The sequence below is a fragment of the Giraffa tippelskirchi genome, chromosome 11, assembly GCF_054371585.1.
Source record: "Giraffa tippelskirchi isolate mGirTip1 chromosome 11, T2T-mGirTip1v1.2.pri, whole genome shotgun sequence".
NCBI classification, from domain to species: domain Eukaryota; kingdom Metazoa; phylum Chordata; class Mammalia; order Artiodactyla; family Giraffidae; genus Giraffa; species Giraffa tippelskirchi.
The window spans coordinates 114,919,791-114,941,173 of NC_137285.1; the positions used below are offsets into that span (position 1 = coordinate 114,919,791).

Sequence of the window (21,383 nt, forward strand, 5' to 3'; positions counted from 1 at the left end):
ATGCAAGACTGGGGATCTGGCCAAGGGGCGGGCCCCCGCTGTGCTGGGATGACAGCCACCTCCCCCAGGGCTGCTGGGAGGAGCCAAGGGGTCTTGCTGGGCTGGAGGTCCCAGGTGAGAGGGTAGATGGTAGAACAGACTTGTAGGAAACAGGCGAGTACAAGGATGAGAGAAAAAAAGTGGGAATGGGGCTATAAAAAAGAGGGTAGAGTGAGGAAGGGGTGCTAAATGAAGATACAGGCAGGAGGTACATTTGGGCCTCATTTTGCACAGGCCCATGGAAGAGAAGTTGGGTCCTAGATGGAGGTGGGGAGGGAGAGAGGGAAGCAGAAAACATGAGAGAAGAGTGGGGAATCCAACAGAAAGAATAGTTCCCCAAGGTGTGGAGGTGGAAGGAGGCTGTAGACCAGAAAAGAAGGTTAGGCAACACCTGTTCACTGCTTCAGATGAGGGCAGATTTAGCACAGGGAGACCAGCTGTGATGTGCATCCATCCACCTCACACTCCTGGCCACCAAGCTCCCTTCTACTGGGGTTAAGACCAAGCCTGCATGTTCATGGGCCAGCAAAGGCAGGAGCCTGGAGGGACAGACGCAGCTCAGAGCCCAGAGGCAGGGCTCCTATAGCAAAAACTTTACTCTCCCTTCAGTAGTCATGGGAAAAGGCCCAGAAATCAGCAGGGATAGATGAGGAAGCAGGTCAGTTAGTCATTCAACAAACATTCACTCAACACATTATGTATCTCAAGGAAGATGCTAGCCCATATAGAAACAGGAAAACAGGATTTGCCATTTCTCTGGGAGCAAGTAAAGAATGGCCATTTACGTAGATTGGGGTAGACAGGTCAGCTTTCAGCTTGTGCAAATACTATAGAGCTTGGCTGGACACCTGGAGACTCAATCCAGGACCCCTGAACCAAATGGTGTCTAGTTCTCCCATGTCCAGTCTGGCCTCCAATTTCTAGAGTTCATGTCTTATACCTCAAGGACCCTCTGCACCAGCTCAGATGATGTTCCCAGATTCTCTGAGGCAGAAGGAAGGCCTTGATGGGGACAACAATGGGGCCCCAGCTCCTGCAGTAATTATGGGACCAAAGCTCAAAGTCCCCACCCACCTGTGCCATGGCACAGAGCCTGAGGGAAGAATGGAGGGGCTTTGGCAACGCCAAAAAAATCAAGTCACCGTGAGCAACATGTTGTGGCCAGGACAAACACCCAGGGATGACCAGAAGGAACCTCAGCATCCCAGAAGGCCAGAGTTCTCAGCCAGTGACACAGGAATCCTAATTCACTTGGCTTGACTCCCCAGAGATGGGCTAAGAAGAACTTCTGTAGCTCCTTCCAAGCTAAGGTACCCACTGTACCTGTACCTTGGGCCCTAAATAGTCCTTCACTATCTGACACAGGCATCCCAATGGGGGAGGTAATTTTGGGAGGCACATCTGTGGAGCAGAGGGAAAAAGGGGGCATGGCCTTACCTCCCCCAGACTGGGTCAGCAGTGGGGCATCAGATATTGAAACCCACATCTGCTGATTGGGCTAAGTTGGCTTCGTTCACCATCCCCTCCTCCCATTCCCAGCCTCCTGTCCAGCAACTCAGGCTCTCAGCAAAGCCTTGAGCTGATGCAGAGGAGGCCCAGGGGAGGGCTGGGTTACTAAAGCAGCCCAGCTGGCTGCCAGCACAAGCTGGCATGAGGATAGGCGCATTCTTCTCTGACAAGCGTCAGTGAATGGCCACCACGCTGCCTGGGCTACAGGCCGACACCCTGAGAGCAGGCTGACCTTGGATTGCACGATCCTTATCTTAAGGCCACAGCAGCAGTGGCGGCAGCAACCACGGCTCTGGAAGGGTTGAACCCTGACCAAAGAAGCTGTCAGCCCAGGGCCAGTCACTCCATGTGCTCTTTCCTTGCAGCCCTGCTCTCTGTATAAGCTGGAAGGTACAAATGCAGGAAACAGAGGCCAGGAAAGACAGCAGGACAAAAAAAACAGGTGTCCAAACCAGGCAGAGAAGTTGTGGAGGGAATCTACAAACCTGTAACATGTCAAATGCTCTGTATACATTTTAAAATGTATTCCTCTGAACAATCCTTTTAGATAGAGACTATTATTCCTATTCTGCAGATGAGAAGACTGAGGCTCAGAGAAGACAAGCAGCTTAGTCAGTTCTGAGTTAATACATGGCAGAGCCAAGATTCAACTTGAGTCTTCTTTACTGTAATAAAGCTTTCCCCCAGACCATGACAATGGGGCCACAGCATGAAATTCACAAGTAAATGTGCCCATGTCCCACTAGGACAAGGAGCCACCATCTGCCTGCAAATTGTGTGTGACAGCCCAGAAAAGGAGGAAGGGATAAATGAGACACATGGTAAAGACCCTCACTAACACCTGGGTGAGAATCTTAGCAACCCCCCAGTCCAGCTTTCTGCAGAAACACCCCTGCCTCTTATTGTTAGTGTGGGCTCCTCCATTCAACATTCATGTGCCACCAAGGAGGACTTGGTGGGGGGTGGTCCCTTCCTCTACATGATGTGGTCCCTCTTCCCCTCACCCTGACTCAGTTTCTGGCAGAATAACATCTGCTCCCACACTCGCTGATGCTGCCAGCCCAGGTCCCAAAGGGAAAGACAGGATGGATACACAGCCAAGAGATAAGAGATACATACATTAATGATGACACCTTTGTCAAGCAAGCTCTGCTTCTTGGCAGTCATGACAAAGTAGTGGGTGCAGTCCTTGTAGTAAACAATGTTCTCAAGATCAATCCCTGAAAAGAGAAGGTTATGGACTCAGTATTACTTCTTCAGTGCCTACTGTGTGTTAGGAGTCCTGCTTTGCCTCTTTATAGGTCTCATTATTTATCTGCAAAATATTTGTGTTAGACAAGTTTTGAAGATATACAAGGCTGGCAAAGATAAAGTCGAGTGCTGTAATTTACCCAAGTCAACACAGGCTTCATAGTCCCACAAAGACACTATTTTCTTTTTAAATTGAGATATAACTTTGTGCACGTTTAAGGTGTTCAACATTCTGATTTGATACATTTATATAATACAATACGATTAAGCCTCTATTTCTTTTAAAACTCAGAAAGCTCTTCAGGGCTGTGGACCAGTATTTCCATGTCAGAGCTGAGCACATGCTGCAGAAAGGCACAGTGCTGTCCGTGGCATGGCAGTTAAGTGGCAACAGAAGCAGGATTTGAACCATAGCCTGTCTGAATCCAAGTCCCATCCACCATTTCCTCCATGTGAACAGAGATGCAAGAGCTGTGTGAATTCTCCAAAGACTAAGACACTTTTCTACCATCCTCCTGTTATGTGTGAAAACCCAGGTGGCCCTGGTAGACCAATTCAGAGGACTGGGTTGTATCTTTTTGTACTTTCCACCAACTGCCAAAGACTTTTTAGACTAGGTTTCTCCATTTAAAATAATGCTACAAAATAACAGCTTAGCTCAGTGTTTCTCAAAGTAGGCTCTCTAGCCAGCAGCAGCAGCATCACCTGAAAACTTATTAAGGCAAATAACTGGGGCCTGACCCCAGCCTACAGAATGGGAAACTCTGGGGGTCTTGCCAGCAATCTGTGCTTGAAGAGGCCTTACGGGTGATTCTGATTCACCCTCAAGTTTGAGAACCACTGGTGTGGCTTCTTAGGAGAAAAAGGAACAGGTTTAAGGCAACTTAGCAGTTATCACAGAGGTGTACTGGGTAACCATGGAAACCCCTTTATTACTGTTAAATAGGAAACAGCCATCCATGCATAGGGCCCCTAAGAGGATCCAGGAAATTCATTGCTGTCACCCTGTGAGGGCATTGTTGTCGAAAAACGGCCAAAGGTGACGGCCGCAACAAAGTGTAAAGGGAGCTCATTGAAATATTTGGAAAAACATACTCAACATCCTGTCATAATTTATATTTGGTGGTTTGTTTATTGTCTTGGTTTTTGAGGGGAAAGGAGGACTGGAGAATTCTTAAATCATTCAAAAGGGCATAATATGCTGGAAGGAAATATTTTTTAAAAAAATAATGCCACTGTGGTGACACTCAGAAGGTCATGCGGTGGACACACGTCACTGTGGCCAGTGAGAGGCAGAGTCTGGCTCAATAACTAATCCCATTCCTAGAAAAGTACCTTACAGAGATAATCCAACAGCAGTTTTATCAGTAACAGTAAATAACTGAGAAGTTTGAATCAGAAGTCTGCAAACTTTTACCGTAAAGGGCCAGAGAGTAAATATTTTGGGCTTTGAGGGCTATCTGGTCTGTGTTGCAAGTCCTCGTGGCACCAAGGTAAACAAACCGGCCTGGCTGCATTCTAATAAACTTCTATGGATGGACAATGAAACTTGAATTCATTAATTTTTTATTTTTCCTTTAAATTTCTTCTTTTGCTATTTCTGCAGCCATTCAAAAAATATTAAAATCATTTTTAGGTTGAAGGCAATACAAAAATGCATGGCAAGTCAAGGTTTGCCAACCCCTGGTTTGAATGCTTTAGCAGTGAGTGACAATATATTCACTGCATGAGCTATTCCAAACAAACCTGACCGTCAGGAGGACTGAGCACAATGGACAACATTTAAAATGTGATGCTGAATTAGAAAAGCAGAATAACAGTATTGACACTACGGTGAAAGCTCCAGCCATGTAAAAAGGAAGGATGCAAGTGGAGAATTACCAAAAATGATTATGCCTGTGCTAGGTGGTTCTAGGTGTTAATGATTTATTTTTAGTATAAAAGTTTTATTTAACATTGTTACACTGCCTTTTCAAGGAGAAATATATATTTCAAAATCAGGTTAAAAAGAAAGGAAAAAAAAATCTGAATTTTACTCAATTGGCAACAGGAGTTTCACCCTTCTTTTCCCTCACCCTGCATGATTTTTTCTCCACTATACTTACAGACCACCTGACATGTTAGTAATTGATTTGCCTATTGATGGTCACCCCTCACCCCCACAACACCTATAGAATATAAACTCCGAAAGAGGGATTTTTGTTTATTTTGCCCACCGCTCCATCTTATGCCCTTGGAACATGGATGGTAGGTGTTCAATAAATATTTGTTGAGGAAATGAATGAGTCCTTTCTTCAAGTCCCACGGTTGAGAGACAACCAATGCCCTTGGGTGTCGTGACCCCTCCTCCACATCCCTGATCATCCCTGGAGGGAAGGGCAGCTGGCATACTGGTAAAAGCACCTATGCCTCTTTTTGGACCACCCACAGGTTACTGGTTCCCCATCAGAGTGCTCCTGGAACCCCACACTGACTTAGGGCATAGATTCACCAGCCTGTATTAGGATGGTTTATGTTGCTGTCTCTCCCTGGACAAGGAGCCCCTATTGGGAGGAGACCATGTCAACCTCAACTGTGTATCCTGTGAAATTGAGTGCAAACTCCAGGAGATGGTAAGAGACAGAGAGGGCTGGCACAGTGCAGTCCATGGGTTGCAAAGAGTCAGACACTGCTTGGTGACTGAACAACAACAAATACGACAGGCAATCAGTAAATGTCTCCTGAGTATAGATGGTTAAATAAATAAACGGTTATCTATTAACCATTAAATAAATGGTTACCTATTTTCATGTACACTCTCTAGAAATTTCCCTTAAGAATCCTTCCTGTCCCTGAAGGAATTCTGTCCATTATTATCCTAAAGAGAAACCCCTGCTTCCACTTTACCAGAGTGAGTCTCTTGGTCCCAAGAGCTAGGAAAACCAAGTGTCCCACCCCTCCCCATTCTGCCCCACTCCAACCCATATACAGAACAGAGAAGCATGAACAATAGCCTGGTTTGGAGAAAGGTGAAGGTCCCACCTGTTTCTTCTTTAAGATCCTGAAAAAATTTCTGATTGAAGATGAAAGCCACACCGCTAATCTCTTCCACCTTGGCCTCTGCTGTGCTGTTTCTGTTGATGAAGTTGGCAGTGATTGCAATAGCCAGCTTCCCACGGAATTCTTTTCTTCTGAACCCTGTGTGAGAAAAAGGGGAAAAGTGAGTCTTTCTTCTGGATTTGATGTGAAAACTGGAAAAGATTACTGAGAAAGCTACTCTCAGATGGCCCATGGGACAGTGAAACTAGAATTTTGGATCTAGAGTATAGAGGCAGACAGAAATGCTAAGGTTTGTCCTTGAGGAAGAAACCCATTGGAGGCCTTACTCAGTGGGACTTTTTCCTTCCCCCAAATCTCTAGGACCAATTATCCTGGTTAGGCTTCCAAAACAACAGTGTGCTTCTCCAGTGGGCAATCACAGGGCTCATCCTTTAGAACAGGAGTCCCCAGCCTCTGGGATCTAATGCCTGATGATCTGAGGTAGAGTTGATATAATAATAGAAATAAAGTGCACAGTAAATGTAATGCCTAGAACCATCCTGAAACCACCACCCCCAACCCCTACCCCCACCACCCATGGAAAGATTATCTTTAGAAGAAGCAGATACAGACATTGCTGCAAGGTAGTCTCATGAAAGACCCACATGCAATTTAGACTTACACAATTAAAACTACTGTGTTAGCATTATTCATGTTTTTCCCCACTTGATAAGTAGAACTATGAGATTGAATTCCTGTTGGACAGCGATTTTTAACAAATTCTCTTTCAGTCTCCAGTCCACAGTGACTGGCATTTAGTACTCACTCATATATGTATAATTGATAGATGGAATTCTAACTTGCAATTGTTTTAGTTCAGTGACTAATTGAGGTTCTTATAGTTTTCAATGGTGTACATTGAAATCACTTTTTCAATGGCTGTAAGAATTCTGCACCCAATTACAATGTGGTTGTTTGTTTTTTTTCCTTTTCCCTCATATGCCAACTAGCAATTTCAGGAGAGCAGTGGTGTGTCCTACACTTCAACTAACTCAATTCTGACACTACCTACATGGAGATAACATCAGATTCCACAGGTTAAGAGCTCAGTCCCACCGACAGTCCTCTATTTCAGATGCCAGTTATAAGCCCTTGTCGTCACCAATGCTTCCGACTAACCAACTCTAGATTGTAGGTTCAAGAACTCCCTCCTGGGTTTGATTAATTATCTAGAGTGGCTCTCACAACTCAGAGAATATCTTACTAAATAACTCAGGACCAGCCAGGTAGAAGAGATGCTTAGGGCAAGGTGTAGGGAAAGCTAGAGCTTTCACACCCTCTCCAAGCATGCTACTTTCTACTCTCTGCAAACCTCCACTAGTTCACCAACCCAGAAGCTCTCCACACCCTTTCCTTTGGGGTTTTTTTTTTTTTTTTGGAGGCTTTATTACAGACACATGAGTGATTAAATCACTGGTCACTGAGCTCCATCTCTAGCCCCTCTCTACTCTCTTGAGGTCAGGGGATAGTACTTAAAGTTCCAACCCTCTAATCATTTTTTTTGGCTCCTCAGGCAACAAGTCCCCTACCTTTCTTAGGTGCTTTCCAAAACTCACTTCATTAACATACACTCAGGTGTGGTGGAAAGGAGCTCGTTGTGAATAACAACACAGCCATTTCACATTTATGGCTCTGAAATGTTTTCAGGAACCACATACAAATATCATAACAAAAGATGTTCCTCTTGCTCTTATCACTCAGGAAATTCCAAGGGTTTGGGGAGCTGTGCCAGAAAGGGGACAAAGACCTAGATATATTTGCCTTATTATAAATCACAATATCACAAGCAATTACACACAGGATCACCAACAGTTGGTCCCATTTCAATGGTTTTCTAATCCCTTTACGTTTTAGCATCTGTCTTTTCCTGCAGTCCTGAATTTCCTTTCTACCCCAGCCCCAGGTACTGACTGCTGTTTACTTAGCTTAACTCAAGGCATTTGTCTTGCTAGCAGACATAATCACTGTCTTCAGCACCAGTGGGGATTCCCCTCCACTTTGCATACGCTAAGACTCATGATAATGCTAAATCACTCCAGTCCACTCTGTGACCTTATGGACTGTAGCCCTCCAGGCTCCTCTCTGCAGGAGATTCTCCAGGCCAGAATACTGGAGTGGAGTTGCCATGCCTTCCTCCAGGGGATCTTCACAAGCCAGGGATCAAACCTGTGTCTCCTGCATTGGCAGGCAGGTTCTCTACCACTAGCACCGTGATTCCCAACTTCTTTGCCGAAAACCTCTTTGACTAAAAATCTTGAGTTTCTGTTCAATACTTCCTCATTTTGGTTCTTCATTAGACCTTTGTGGAAGTGGTCAATAATGGCCAGTAGTCTCTAGTATTTCTTAATTGGAGGTGATTTTGCCCCCCAGTGGGCATTTGGCCAAGTGTGAAGGTGGTTCTGGTTGCTACAACTAAGGGCGCTGCTGGTGTCTAGTGGGTAGAGGTCAGGGATGCCGCTAAGCATCCTCAACACACATGACAGTCCCCACGACAAAAAGCTACCTGGCCCCAGATGCCAAGAGTGCCATTTGAGAAATCTTCTCTAGTCTGCTTACATGATCTTAAGTTGCTCAGATGGTTCTCCCCCTTCCTGCCCTACTTATGTTAACAAAATGTCAAACCATCCCCAACGTGGGCGTGGATCCTGGATTTTTATATTCCGACTTACAAACCATCAGAATGGCCTCATAAACTAACAGTATAACATTCAGGTTGGCAGCTTAAACATTTTTTGATCGATATCCAATATTGATTGCTTGGGGTGGGGGAGTGGGTGCCGAGGTGAAGAGAGAGGAAAGGACCAGCATTGTACGGTAGGCGGGAAGGGCCTTGGCTAGGAGAACCGCACTTTCTGAGGCCTGGCAGATCAACCCTCGTCCGAGGAGGGTGTTCCGTCCTCAGTGAAGGTGCCCTTCCCGGCAGACATCTGCAGGCTGTAGCCTTTGAGCAAGGTAAGATTGAAAACAGACCTGTCCTCAGTCCAAGAGATGCCATGTGGGACCAGTTGATCTTCAAACCAGGGTCCTAATAGATTCTAGATTCTCCCCTAAAACACGTGTTATGCTTCCAAACTTAGAAGTAGAGAGGTGTGGTTTTGTTCCTTGACAGTTTGGGCTAAACTTATCTTACTACCATCTTATGAGAAAAGATGAAGTCCTCCTTCTAGCATATTATACTTCACAGTAAACCAATACCATCAACAGTATAAAATGATTTTCTTAGTTGGAAGAAGTATGAAAGTTCTTAGCACCCTGGCTTGCACACTAGCAGGTGTTCAATAAATGTATATTGATTTTTTTCTTTTAATTTCCATAGTGCTTAACCTTTAAAAAGCATTTTTACATATGAGTCTTAGACCAGTCCTTATAGCAATGTTCTGAGAGGTCCTACTATTCACAAATTACAGAGCTTCAGAGAGAATTAAATGGTTTTCTCTAAATGCTCATCCTCAAGCAGAGCAGGGCAGTTTGCCCTTCTATCAAGACCTCCAATCCAGCTTTGGCATCTACCATCTTACACCCACTCTCCATGCCTTTCCTGATACACCCTTTCCCACCCCCATCCCTCCATTCTCAGCCCCAAAAAGAGTCATCACCTTCCAGAGTGTTCCTGCGGCCATCCGCGCCAATGATGACATCAAACTCAAATTCTGAGAGAGAGTGATCTGCAGGGAGAAATTCTGCCCGCCAGCCAATTTCTGCCAGGACAGAAAAATGAGATGAGTTGGTAGGAGAGATTGGAGGACAGGGTGATTACACGCCCCCCTGTGTTGGCCATGAGAAATGGACAATGCCACCAGGTACAGGCACCCCAGGCAGAGGCTCCAAAGGAAAGACCCAGGCTGTTCAGATTCACACTTGTATTTGGAGTCCTTCGGGCTTAGCTTCAGTTCAGTCCAAGAACAGGTAAACCAACAGTGCCAATTCCATGCCTGGTTTTACTGGTTTTTGTAAAGGCTGGGAGTCTATGAGACAATTTTCAGGTGAAATCTTGTTGGTTACCCATAATTAGGATTTAACACCCACTAGGGATCTGGGAGGGCTTCTCTGGTAGCTTAGCTGGTAAAGAATCCTCCTGCAGTTCAGGATACCCCGGTTTGACTCCTGGGTTGGGAAGATCCCCTGGAGAAGGGACAGGCTACCCACTCCAGTATTCTTGGGCTTCCCTGGTGGCTCAGAAGGTAAAGCATCTGCCTGCAATGCAGGAGACCTGGGTTTGATCCCTGGGTTGGGAAGATCCCCTGAAGGAAGGTATGGCAACCCACTCCAGTATTCTTGCCTGGAGAATCCCCATGGACAGAGGAGCCTGGCGGGCTGCAATCCATGGTGCTGCAAAGAGTCAGAAACAACTGAGCAACTAAGCACAGCACAGCACACAGGGATCTGGGAAAGGTTAAGAGCACACAGGTCTCAAAGTCAAATTACACATATTGTCCTGCCACAAGAGCCAACTAATGTCTCCCCTAAAATCTCAATATTCTGGGCAAAGGACAGGAGAAATCAGGATTGTAACCTATGTATGAAACTACAAGTTCTCTCACACAAAACTGGACCCAAAATTGAAAGCCCTGTCCAGCAGCAGAAGAGTTTGATATTAAGATTCAGAGGCATCCTGAACAAACTCTTGCCATGGTGAATATAAAAGATCAGAATTTTTATAAAATACTAAAAGGAACAAGAGAAAAATTACTCAATATGACATACCTAAAATGAATGAATTTTTTGGTTTATAAATTATTTTTCAATAAAGCTTAAAAAAATTATAGGTCAAATAATATTTCAAACATTTATTTCACATTTGCTCTCAAAACTTCATTTTCTATACTAGATTTTAAAATATCATACAGGTATAGTAAGTATATCCACATATCTGTGTGTGTACACACAGATTGAAGAGCATGTGGATAAATTTTATCAGATAACCAAATCTATGTTTTCTTTCCTACTTACTACTTAGACTTCATCTGTCAAAGTACTGCCTCGTAGTGACTGGGTAACACAATTACAGGTTTAATGTGCGTGCGTGCATGCGTGCGTGTGTGTGTGTGTGTGTGTGTGTGTGTGTGTGTGTGTGTGTTCAGCTGTGTCTGACTCTGCAACCCCATGGACTGTAGGCCACCAAACTCCTCTGCCCATGGAATTTTCCAGGCAAGAATACTGGAGCAAGTTGCCATTTCCTACTCCAGGGGATCTCCCCTACCCAGAGATCAAACTCATGTCTCTAATAAATCCCCTGGGAGCTGAAGAGCAAACCTAAAGTGACAGCAATGGTCCAAAACAGTAAAATATCCTTTGATGGAATTATGTCAAACAGCCCCAGAATAATTCTTTCAGAATCACCCTCTGGGAGATACAAATGTTGTTTCCATTTCACAATATCTGATTTCTAGACCAAAAGGAAAATTATACTGTACTTTGATTTTCTTGATCTTCAGGAGGCTCTAGAACCTTCACAAACTCCACATTCACATGGATTTCAACCCCCAATATCAAGGCCACCTTGAATAGGATGAGCTGCAACTGACGAATACCTGTTAGAAAGGAAGTTGAAAGAGATGAACTGTCATGAACAATCTCTGAGTGCCTCTTGTATGCAGAACACTATCTACCATATGATTTCTGAGCATAACAATAGAGAGGCATACCTCATTTTATTGCATTTTGCTTTATTGCACTTTCTAGATATTATGTTTTTTACAAATTGAAGATTTGTGGCAACCCTGTATCAAAGAAGTCTACCTGTGTCATTTTTCCAACAGCATTTGCTCATTTTGTGTCTCTGTGTCATATTTTGGCAATTCCAGAAATACTTCAAGCTTTTTCATTATAATTATATTTGTTATGGTGATCTGTGATCAGTGACCTTTGATGTTTACTGTTACAGAAAGATTACAACCCACTGAAGACTCAGATCATGGTTAGCATTTTTTAGCAATAAAGTATTTTTAAATTAAGGTATTTACACTGCTTTTTTACACCTAACTCCATATGCGTATACACTAGATAGACTACATAATAGTGTGAACATCAATTTTACATGCACTGTAATTCTTGTAACTTGATTTATTCAATATCTGCTTGTCATGATGGTCTAGAACCAAACCTGCAATTTCTCCAGGGTATGGCTGTACCAATAATGATCATTGCTGAGCACTAATTATGTGCCAAGCACCCTGTGTTCTCTCATTTAACCCTTACAGTGGCCCTTTGGGATAACTACTCGTTTTAGAGATGAGAAATTGAGGCTCAATAGGGCTGCGTGACTTGCTCAGGCTCACTCAGGAGCAAAACTGGAATGTGGATACAGATCTGTCTGATTCCAAGACTGTGCTCTAGCTGTCAGGTGTGGTGACACCGCTATCATGAGAGTGACTCTCTTTTCTGCCTCCTTCCTGAGCTGGGCTGTGGGTTTGACAAGACGAAGATGGAAAGAGAAGTAAACAGAGAGCGAGTGAAGAGTGAATACGTACAGTCCGAGAGTAAATGGCTTACTCTGCCTAAGCTGTCAGCCATCCCTGGTAATGGGTGGAGTGGGGAATCCTCCCCACAAAGCTAGACTCATGGTTTCCACCTCCTACCCACTCTCCCAAACTCCCCCAGTGAGTGGCTCTTTGTTTTTCCATTTTGTCCCTGTCATTGAGCACGAATGGGCATGCCTCCAAATACATTTCTGAGAGCACAAAGTTTCAGATAACCTGTGGGTCCCTCTGCATTTTGTGGGCTTCACTCATTGAACATTTATTGAACATCTACCATCATACAGTGCCATACCAGGCCCAGGAGATATGGAACCCCATCTAATGGAGGAAACATGGGTAAACAGAATGGGGCAGGACCTGGTGGTTGGGGGCAGCGGGGTGGCAGAACAGGATCTGAGCTGCAGTCCTGAAAGCCACGGGAGGAGGGACCAAGAACACTAGGTCCTATGGAGAGATTAAGAATAGGAAGACTGCAGGAGGCCAGGGTATGGGAGGTAGGGAAGCTTCTGGAGAGAACCCCTTTAACACAGTACTGGGGAGAAATCAGACCACAGTGGAAGCCGGCATGAGTGAAAAGTGGAGGCAAAGTCTAAGTCGCCTCTTTCTAGAATGAGTACTTTGAGGTGAAGAAAAGTAATGGGCTCTATCAGAGGACTGGAGGGGCTGAGTGAGGCAAAGGAAGGGGAAAAGGAGAGAAGGAAACTGAGATTGCCTAGGGTTGGAGAGGAAATAACCAGTTCTGCCTCTGACCTCGGGGTAAGAGGAAGGAATGGGCACTTGGGGAGAGGAGAGTGCAAGAGGAAGAAGAGGGGCTGGGGCGGGGAGTTCCCGCCAGTGGCTTCTCTTCTGCAGAGCGGGAAGCAGATGGAGGGAGCCCATCTGCTCAGAATGAGGAGGCTGTGGTGGAGGCTTGAGATGGCCATGGTGGGAACTGGAGGAGGATGCTGACACAGGACCAGCAGAAAATTGCTGAGCAAAGCTGAAGACCAGGTCACAGCTGGGGCTGGAGACCACGGCCAGTTTGAAAGGAAGCCAATTAGCTGGTGTTTAAAGAATCCATGCCAGGAAATAGGCCATGGGGGCAGGTAGGCTTCTCCTCATGGTTTCAAGGTTCCTAGGCTATCTGGTTTTGGCACCCAGTAGGTACTCAATAAATTCTCCCTGCCTCCCTTCTCACAGGTATTAGACCTGCCCTTGACAATGATCACTCTGAACTTTGAATCTCAGTTTCGGAGTCCTGCCCGTGTTTCCACACACAAGAACCAGGGGTTAAGTGGGGGCCCCATCAATGGAGCAGTGAGGGCCCCCCTGGCTAGAAAGGCAGCCTGGCAGCCCTGAGACCTCTTGAGGCCTCCTGCTGATCAGCTCTGCCTCTCAGGAAGGCTCGATGGGAAAGTGGTACTTAATGTTGTCATTCTAAATTGGTACCAACATACATTCTTCCGTGGGTGGTAAGGAATATCCGGAAAGCTGACATTGCAGCCTTCTGGGCAAATCCAAATTTCTTTCCAGTGGACTCTTGGAATTTTCTCATCCCAGGGCGGGAACAAACCCTGGGCCACTGCTGGGAAGGTCTCCTGTATCTGACTAAATTACACCCTGACTGATCATTCTCTCCAGTTGTTCTCGCCCCAATCCCACACCCTTTTCCCATCAGTGCCTGTCCTTATAAGAGCATAGGTCTCACGGTTCTCCTTCCACTCACTGGTTGAGAGATTGCAGCTCTGAATTTATTTGAATTTGGGGATCCCAGCTGCTTCTTGCTCACTGTACCCCGCTGGATGCAGAGCACTTCTTGAGCACCTAGACCAGCCAGGCACAGTGATAAGCACATTTCACATGTGACCTCATTTAATCCCCTCAGCTCTCTTGGTAAGCAGGCATCAATCACATTTAGGGGAGACAGAACTGGGACTGGAGGAAGGTGAGAAATCTGACCCAAGTCACACAGAAAATGGACCTAAATCAGTTCAAACCTTGAACTCTCCCCACAGTAGTAACTTCCCTGACTTTTACGAGTTATGATTGATTGTTGTATATAAAATGGCTAAAGACTCCTTCCCTGGTGGTCCAGTGGCTAAGACTCCAGGTTCCCAATGCTGTGGGCCCAGGTTTGATCTCTGGTCAGGGAACTAGACCCCACATGCCACAGTTAAAGATCCTGAGAGATGTAAGTAAGACCTGGCGCAGCCAAATGAATTAAAAGAAAAAATAAAAAAAGACCTCATCCCCGTAAAGCATGAGGAGGGAGGCTTCTCTCCCAAAGCCTGCCTGCAGAGATCTCGCCTCAAGAGACCCAGGCCTAAGTTACATCAATGCAGGAGGCACCTCAGTGCTCACTTCACCCTACTAAGCATTCAGGGATGGCCTAGGATCCAAAATGCACCTTCCCAATCCCCCTCCTTTTCTGGATGGACCCCCATCAGGATGGCCTCTCTCTTTCTAAAGCTCAAGGAAACCTGGTACAGGTTCTGTCAACTGTGTCATTTCTCTGCTCTAAATCCTTCCCCGGTTCCCTAGACTGGCAACTCCATGTCCCAAATTCCTTTAGCTAACAGACCCCTTGACAATCTGGCCCACTGGGTGGTTTTATGTGACTCTCTCTTCTAAGCGCCTCTGGCAAGTCTGATTATTCTATTACAGCACAATTTATTGTTGACAAAATCTCAGTGATTTCCCTAAGAGTGTAAACTATATGACTTACCTCTGTCTCTGTTTACCATATTTCATTCATTCATTCATTCAACACAAGTGCATTGAGCATCTACTATGTGTCAGGCACCATTTTATGCCCTAAAGATGTTATGGTGAGTAAGACATACCATGGTCCCTGGCCTCATGGTGCTTCCAGCCTAGTGGGCACAGCACAGGGTCTGGCACTAAATGTCTGTCGGTGGGATGCGAGGAGCCCCCAGAGACTTGCAAGATAGAATATCCTTGGGATTCCACAATGTGGAGAAATACCCAACCCCAGGTCAGCCCCTTCCCCACACGGAGTGCCACCAGTGGCTCAACTCACTGATATGGTCGATGGAGCCAGCACAGAACTTCCCATAGAACTTCTTGGCTCCCAGGCCTCGCAGGTCATGGATGGTGAAAGGCCAGAGGTGCAGCACGTTGTTCCGGGAGAAAGTGTCCCTCTTCTCCACCACGACCACTTTGGCCCCCAGGTAGGCAAGTTCAATGGCCGTGCGCAGACCACATGGTCCTCCCCCAATGATGAGACACTGCACAGGGGAGAGAGGAGAGAGACACTCAGTGGCCTCTAGCCTTGTGGACAGAACTTCCTCCCTAGTCAGCAATGTAACTGGGGAGCAAACCCACATTCACCCAAATTAACCAGAGTGCAAATCAAACACTTATTAGGACCTGCCATTTATATGTCCCCTGTATATTACCTGTGGGTTTACCCGACAGCAAGCACTGTGCCAAATCCCATGAAGAATGCAGAGTCTGTGAAGGACTCGGGGAAGGCACAGTAAGACGCACGTGAGGTTCAGAGTTAAACTGAACTGGGCTTAAATCCCAGCTCTGGCATTTAACCTCTTAGTTCAGGTGGATGGAGAGAAGGATACTTTGGAGGAAAGGAGAGCAAAGAGACAAGGATTCATCTGGAACTAGATGCTGAGAGTCTGAAATGTCAAGCGAAGGGGTATGGTCATGGTCCTGAAGGCACTGGGACCATGTGGGCAGAAGTGACAAAAATGGGATTCTGTTCCAGTCCTGAACTAGGTCTCAACGGATCCTGCAACACTGAACAAGACAAGGGTCCTTCCCCAAGAAAGCTACAGCATTTAGGAAAGAAGAGAAGACACATAATGACCTATCCAACTAGTTATACTGGGGAAAAGCCCTTCTATTCAAATAAAATCTCATGAGCATCACTGCTCCAATAAAAACAGGAAAGCAGCGGTCGGTATTCTGACTGACAGGCTCCACTCGCAGCAGCCCATCCTACCCCTAGACAGGTCCTGAAGCACCTTCAAGAGGCAAGAGTTCAACTTAGGAGGGGAGTCTAACTGGGGATATCCCCCAGAGTCAGAAGGGGATCTGCACCCACACATTACTACTTGACACCACATAGGCATCTGGAAACATCCCTCCTGCTCGGGATCAAACCTTATCTTAAAAAAAAAAAGCATTCCCCTTCCCCTAGCAAATGTTCCATCATCCAGTTATCACACATCTGGGGCCTCCAGACTCCCAAAGGGAAACTGCAAATAAGCATATCAGAAGCTCCCACACCACAATCAGTGTGGCTTACTCGCTGGAACCGTCCAGAGAATTTGTGGAAACTCTGTTAGGGGAAATGAAGTCACCACTGAGATACAATTCACTCCAGAGACAGGCAGCGGGTAGGCAAAACCTAATGCTTCCTTTCTGGTTGGAGCTGACTACAGAGAACCAACTCCCCCAAGCCCAGCTCTCCTCTTTATCTCACACCCCAAACAGCTCCTCCGGCTCGGACATAGCCAGACCATGACGGGCATCTCAAAGCAAGACTCCAAACCCCGACGCTCTGAGGTTGGCTTTGGGGTTAAGTCTGGATTCACTGCATTTCTTTGCAGTTAGCGCATCTTTTCCTGTTTGCTGAGTTCTGTCACTCCAGGGCCACAGACGGAGTGGGGCGGGAGGATGTGGGGTGAACAAAGACAGGGAAGGAAGGAGAGTAGCCCCCCTGCATTCTTCCATCCACCAGACCTGACCTAGCACCGCTCCCAGGGCAAGGCAGGGGATCCCGCTCCCACCAGTTGGGAGGCTGCTGTGTATTTTTCATGCAAACAGAAGCTGGTGTACCATCTCTGGCCCTCTCAACTAAACCTGAAATCCCACCAATAAAAGCTCGGTTTTCCCACCACCCTGGGCCCCAGCTCATACTTTGGGGCCTGAAATTTCATAGACACCAGTCATACCCAAAGCAAATACCAACAGGCCTAATTATATAAAGGGAGAAAATTTGGTACAGATGTTATCAAGACAGGAGAGAAGGCTTGCTGGCCGGAGTCAGGCCAGTTCCTCCAGGAACACATTTGTTATGATTAACATGGGAACTCGGAGTTCTGACAAGAAGCTGAAAACTACAGCTGCTCCATGCCTGGGCAGAGGAGCAGGCGAGAAGAGGGTTCTCCTGACCTGCCCACAGCTGATGCTCTGGATGGTGGGCATAGTGCAAAGAGACCATGTGTGCAAAGCATTACGATAACTCAACCCAAAGGAACTCTCCACCTTTCCCAGACGTATCCGGGCTTCACTGCTGAGGATTCCGTGCCAAGGAATGAAAATTTTTCATTTAAACCCATGGCTGATTCATGTCAATGTATGGCAAAAACTATTACAATATTGTAAAGTAATTAGCCCCCAACTAAAATAAATAAATTTATTAAAAAAAATAAAAATAAAAATAAAAAAAATAAAGTCAGCCCTGAGGCTGAGCCCCAAATCAGATTGTACATTCCTCCCACAGGCTCTGTCCTTTGTGCCACCCCAGAACCAAGCTCCACGTGTTATAATTGTGTGCATCTGATTCCCAGGCCAGTGTAAAAGCTCCTCAAAAGCTATCTGCATGTCCAGTATAGGGCCTGGCACACAGGAGGCCTCAATAAACATTTGATGGATGAAGGAACTTCCCACACTCTCAAGGCCCACCCAGTTCTGTCTGTCTGACTGTAACCGGGATGTTCAATTCACATCAGCCAGGGTTTATGTCTGCATTTCCCACCCAGGCTGGGGGAGCTGGGGTCTGCCAAGGCCACCAGGATCACAGACGTCAGCAGATCTGTGTGCTCAGGCGATATAAATTTATTACGCAGTGGGGAGTGGGGTAGATCCAACACCAGCAGGAAGTCCATTGTATAGATAAGCTTGGCTGTGCTTAGGCCTCCACATTTGTGGAGAGAGACAAATGCCACATGGAAAAATCAGCTCTTAATTTATCAAAGGATGGGAAGAGGGGATGTGAGGCCTCGCCCACTGTCAAGGCACTGGGCTGGACAGGAGCCCTGTGCCCTTCCAGGGGAACCCCCAAAGCACTACTGACTTCTTAGTGACACGGTGTATCATCCAACCCATAAGTGGAGGGGCGGAGGGGAAAGTGTTGGGACTGTGCCAAGAATGCTAAAGGGATCAGTCCCCAGAGGGAGCCGCCGAGAGGACCAGGGACTAAGCCAGGGGTTAGCAGTCTGGAGGCTTGATTTCCGCTTTTGAATTCTGCCTCCAGTTTGTTTGGGACCTCTGCGTACAGACAGTCCAGGAGGTGGGGCGCAGAAAGCCAGCACTTGGAGGGAGCAGGCAGACCAAAGTCTGCCATTCACAAACTCACTCACCCAGGCCCTGCAGCTCCTTGAAAAGGATGACTGTAGGATCTAAACTATATCATGCCCAGCACGTTCTACTTGCAAGGCACTGTCCTAATCATTTCATCTATTTCATCCTTCCAATTGCCCTATGCCGTAACTGTCATCACCACCTCCACTTTGTAAATGAGGAAACTGAGGCATTGAAAGGTTAACTTGCTGTGGGTACTATTATTGTCCCCATATTTGAGCTAAGAAGTGGAGGCAAAGGAGGGTCAGAAATTGCCCCAAGGTGGGCCACCTAATGAGGAAGTGGTCAAGTTTGGACACTAACCCAGGCCACGTGAGTCCAAAGGATGAGCTCCGAGCCGCTTGCCTGACCATGAGGCCAGGCCACAGGGAATGTGTTCAGGAGTAAGTGAGGCCGGCTTGGGCTCCTTCTCTAAACAGGGCACACCTTGGCCCTCCAAACAGAGCTGGGTTCAGGCTGAGTGCACAGGGTCTCTGCCCCGAAGCCCTGAGTCCGCATCTCGGCTGAGCTTCATGTCCTTCCCTGGGGTGGAAATTTACAGGCCGGATGGCGCTAAAGCCCCTGCAGCTCTCAGGAAGCCACTCAAGCAGGTGCGGGCAGTGGGGGGTCAGGCATGCACCCTGGCAGCCTCTCTGGTGCCTCTGGAGACCTGGCAGTGAGCTGAGAGACATGAGGTCACGCGTGGTGCTGTCTCCCTGGTAGTGGCGGCCCTCCCGCATGCTAGCCCGCAGGCCAGCTCCCCGGGCAGCACTCTGGGTCCAGGGACATGCCCTCATGCTTCCTGGTGTGGCTTCCTAGCCTCACCGGCTCTTAAGAAGGGCTGCTTATCTAAACCCAGACAGGAAGGCCCTGACTGTTACTGGGTTACCACGAGTGCAAACAGCTCGCTCAGAATCACAGGGCAGAGAGTTATCAAACCCAAGGTGCCTCCCACCCACATGCTGGCCTAAGGGGCCTGCCCTCACAGCCCCATGGTCTAAGAAAGGGGAGCTCACCAGAGATGCAGCCACCTACGATTCTAGCCTTGGATGGAGAAGGCTCTGCATGGTGGGGGTGGGCATGGCCAGACCGGGCTCTCCACGGCAACTTCAAAGGCCACTCCAGTGAGGAGCAAACTCTCATCTGACTTGACACGGCCCTGCCCTGCCCCTGTCTGACTCTCCTGTATCTGGGTCACACCCAGCTATTCCTGAGTAACAATTACCCACTTACTAACCTCAGAAATTTACAGAGAGGAAATGAAGAAAAATATCCTGTTCTCCCTGTCTGTTCTCAAAAAAATAACACGAATTCCTCTGAGAAACATTCCATTCCTCTGTCCCTCCCTTTCAGCCTGAGCCGGTGCTCTGACCCGTTTGAGCAATTTTAACTGCTGAGAGTGGGGCCTGGATTTTGGGGGACAGTTTCATTTGCAAACATCTTACCCCTGGGCCGTGTAAATACACTCACGTTGGACCCTGGACTTGAGAGTCAGAAGTGCAATCACCAAGGCTGTGCTTCCTGCCTCTGGGTGCTGTTCATACCTCCCTCATCTCCTTCATTTAAGCCATGAGTTCCCTGAAGTCTGGGCATGTGTGCTGCCATGCCTCCCCTGGAGATCAGCAGCAAGTAAGCCCACGACTCCTTTCATTTCAGATGCCAAAGTGCATCATCAACAGTGCCAACTCTGTCCCACCTTTGCAGGTGTCTGTCCATCCCATAACGGGATGAGTAATAGTAAAGATAGTTTTCATAATAGCAATAATAAACATCAGCGCTCCCACTTACTGTCTGCTTCTATTGCGCTAAGCACTTTGTAAGATAGGCACCTCATTTCTTTCCTACAATAACCCTGAACTGGGCATTTGACAGATGAGAAAACTGCGGTTTGGGAAGGTAAGTGACTTGACTGTGGTCACAGGACTAGGATTAGAACAGACCTTGGATCCCAGGAGTTGTACTTGAAATCATGATCATGTATTAAAATTCTTCCAGGTTTCCTTGGGCCTTATTATGAATTAGCATGTTCCCTTCTCAGCTAAGATATGTAAGACTACTGATTCCCCTCTGTGGGTGGCAAAGGATGCAAGAGAAGGTGCCTGTTCCCAAACCTCAGGAGGCTGTATGATTGGGGACCAGAGAGAAAGGGAATCAGGGACCAGAAATGCTAGATGGTTTGGGACCACCTGCGACTATTGGAGATGTGTGTGGAAGGGACACATTTGGTCATGAAAAGGTCCTATCAGAAGATGGCCCAGGAGTGGAGAACTGAGACTGAGGACTCAAGAGAGACAGAAATGTCAGGCTGAGAAAGACGGAGGTGACTTGGAGGGGGCGGGGAGGCCAGGCTGAGCTGAAGTGAACCTGGTGTTGTGTGGGACAAGAAAGGGCTGAAGGGAAACCAGGCAGGGGACAGAGAGGGAGCCAGATGGTAGAGGGCCTGGGATGTCAGATCAAAGGATTTGAATGGTTCCCCCCACCATCCCTACTTGGGCTATTATGGGTTTGGAGTAGAATGAAAGTACTAGTTTAGGACAAGTAGTTCCAGAGTAATAAAAAAGATGGTAAGGAGAGAGAAACCAGAGGCAGAGAACCAGCACTGCAGCATTTGAAAGAGACTCACTCTCTGGAATCTCCTCTCTCCACCTTGGCCACAGATGCCCATGCATCTCTACCAGCTCCCCTCGTCTTCCTGACCTCTACACTTGGCAGCACCTGGGGCTC

General features: G+C 46.9%; 1 protein-coding gene across 46 annotated transcripts in view; it reads right to left on the reverse strand.

The window, feature by feature from the left end:
- MICAL2 (microtubule associated monooxygenase, calponin and LIM domain containing 2) overlaps positions 1 to 21,383 on the reverse strand; it is a 237,285-nt gene that overhangs the window by 129,335 nt on the left and 86,567 nt on the right. For 42 of the 46 annotated variants that reach the window (XM_081543143.1, XM_081543130.1, XM_081543115.1 and 39 more), the window contains exons 4-8: positions 15,376 to 15,583; positions 11,292 to 11,408; positions 9,474 to 9,575; positions 5,821 to 5,976; positions 2,668 to 2,768 (exon numbers count right to left, since the gene is read on the reverse strand). In XM_081543143.1, coding sequence (XP_081399269.1) covers positions 2,668 to 2,768; positions 5,821 to 5,976; positions 9,474 to 9,575; positions 11,292 to 11,408; positions 15,376 to 15,583 — 684 coding nt within the window. Of the gene's footprint in view, positions 1 to 2,667; positions 2,769 to 5,820; positions 5,977 to 9,473; positions 10,119 to 11,077; positions 11,409 to 15,375; positions 15,584 to 19,675; positions 19,836 to 21,383 lie in introns of those variants that run through there. The other 4 variants (XM_081543146.1, XR_014069144.1, XR_014069145.1 and 1 more) reach the window with 4 other exon arrangements.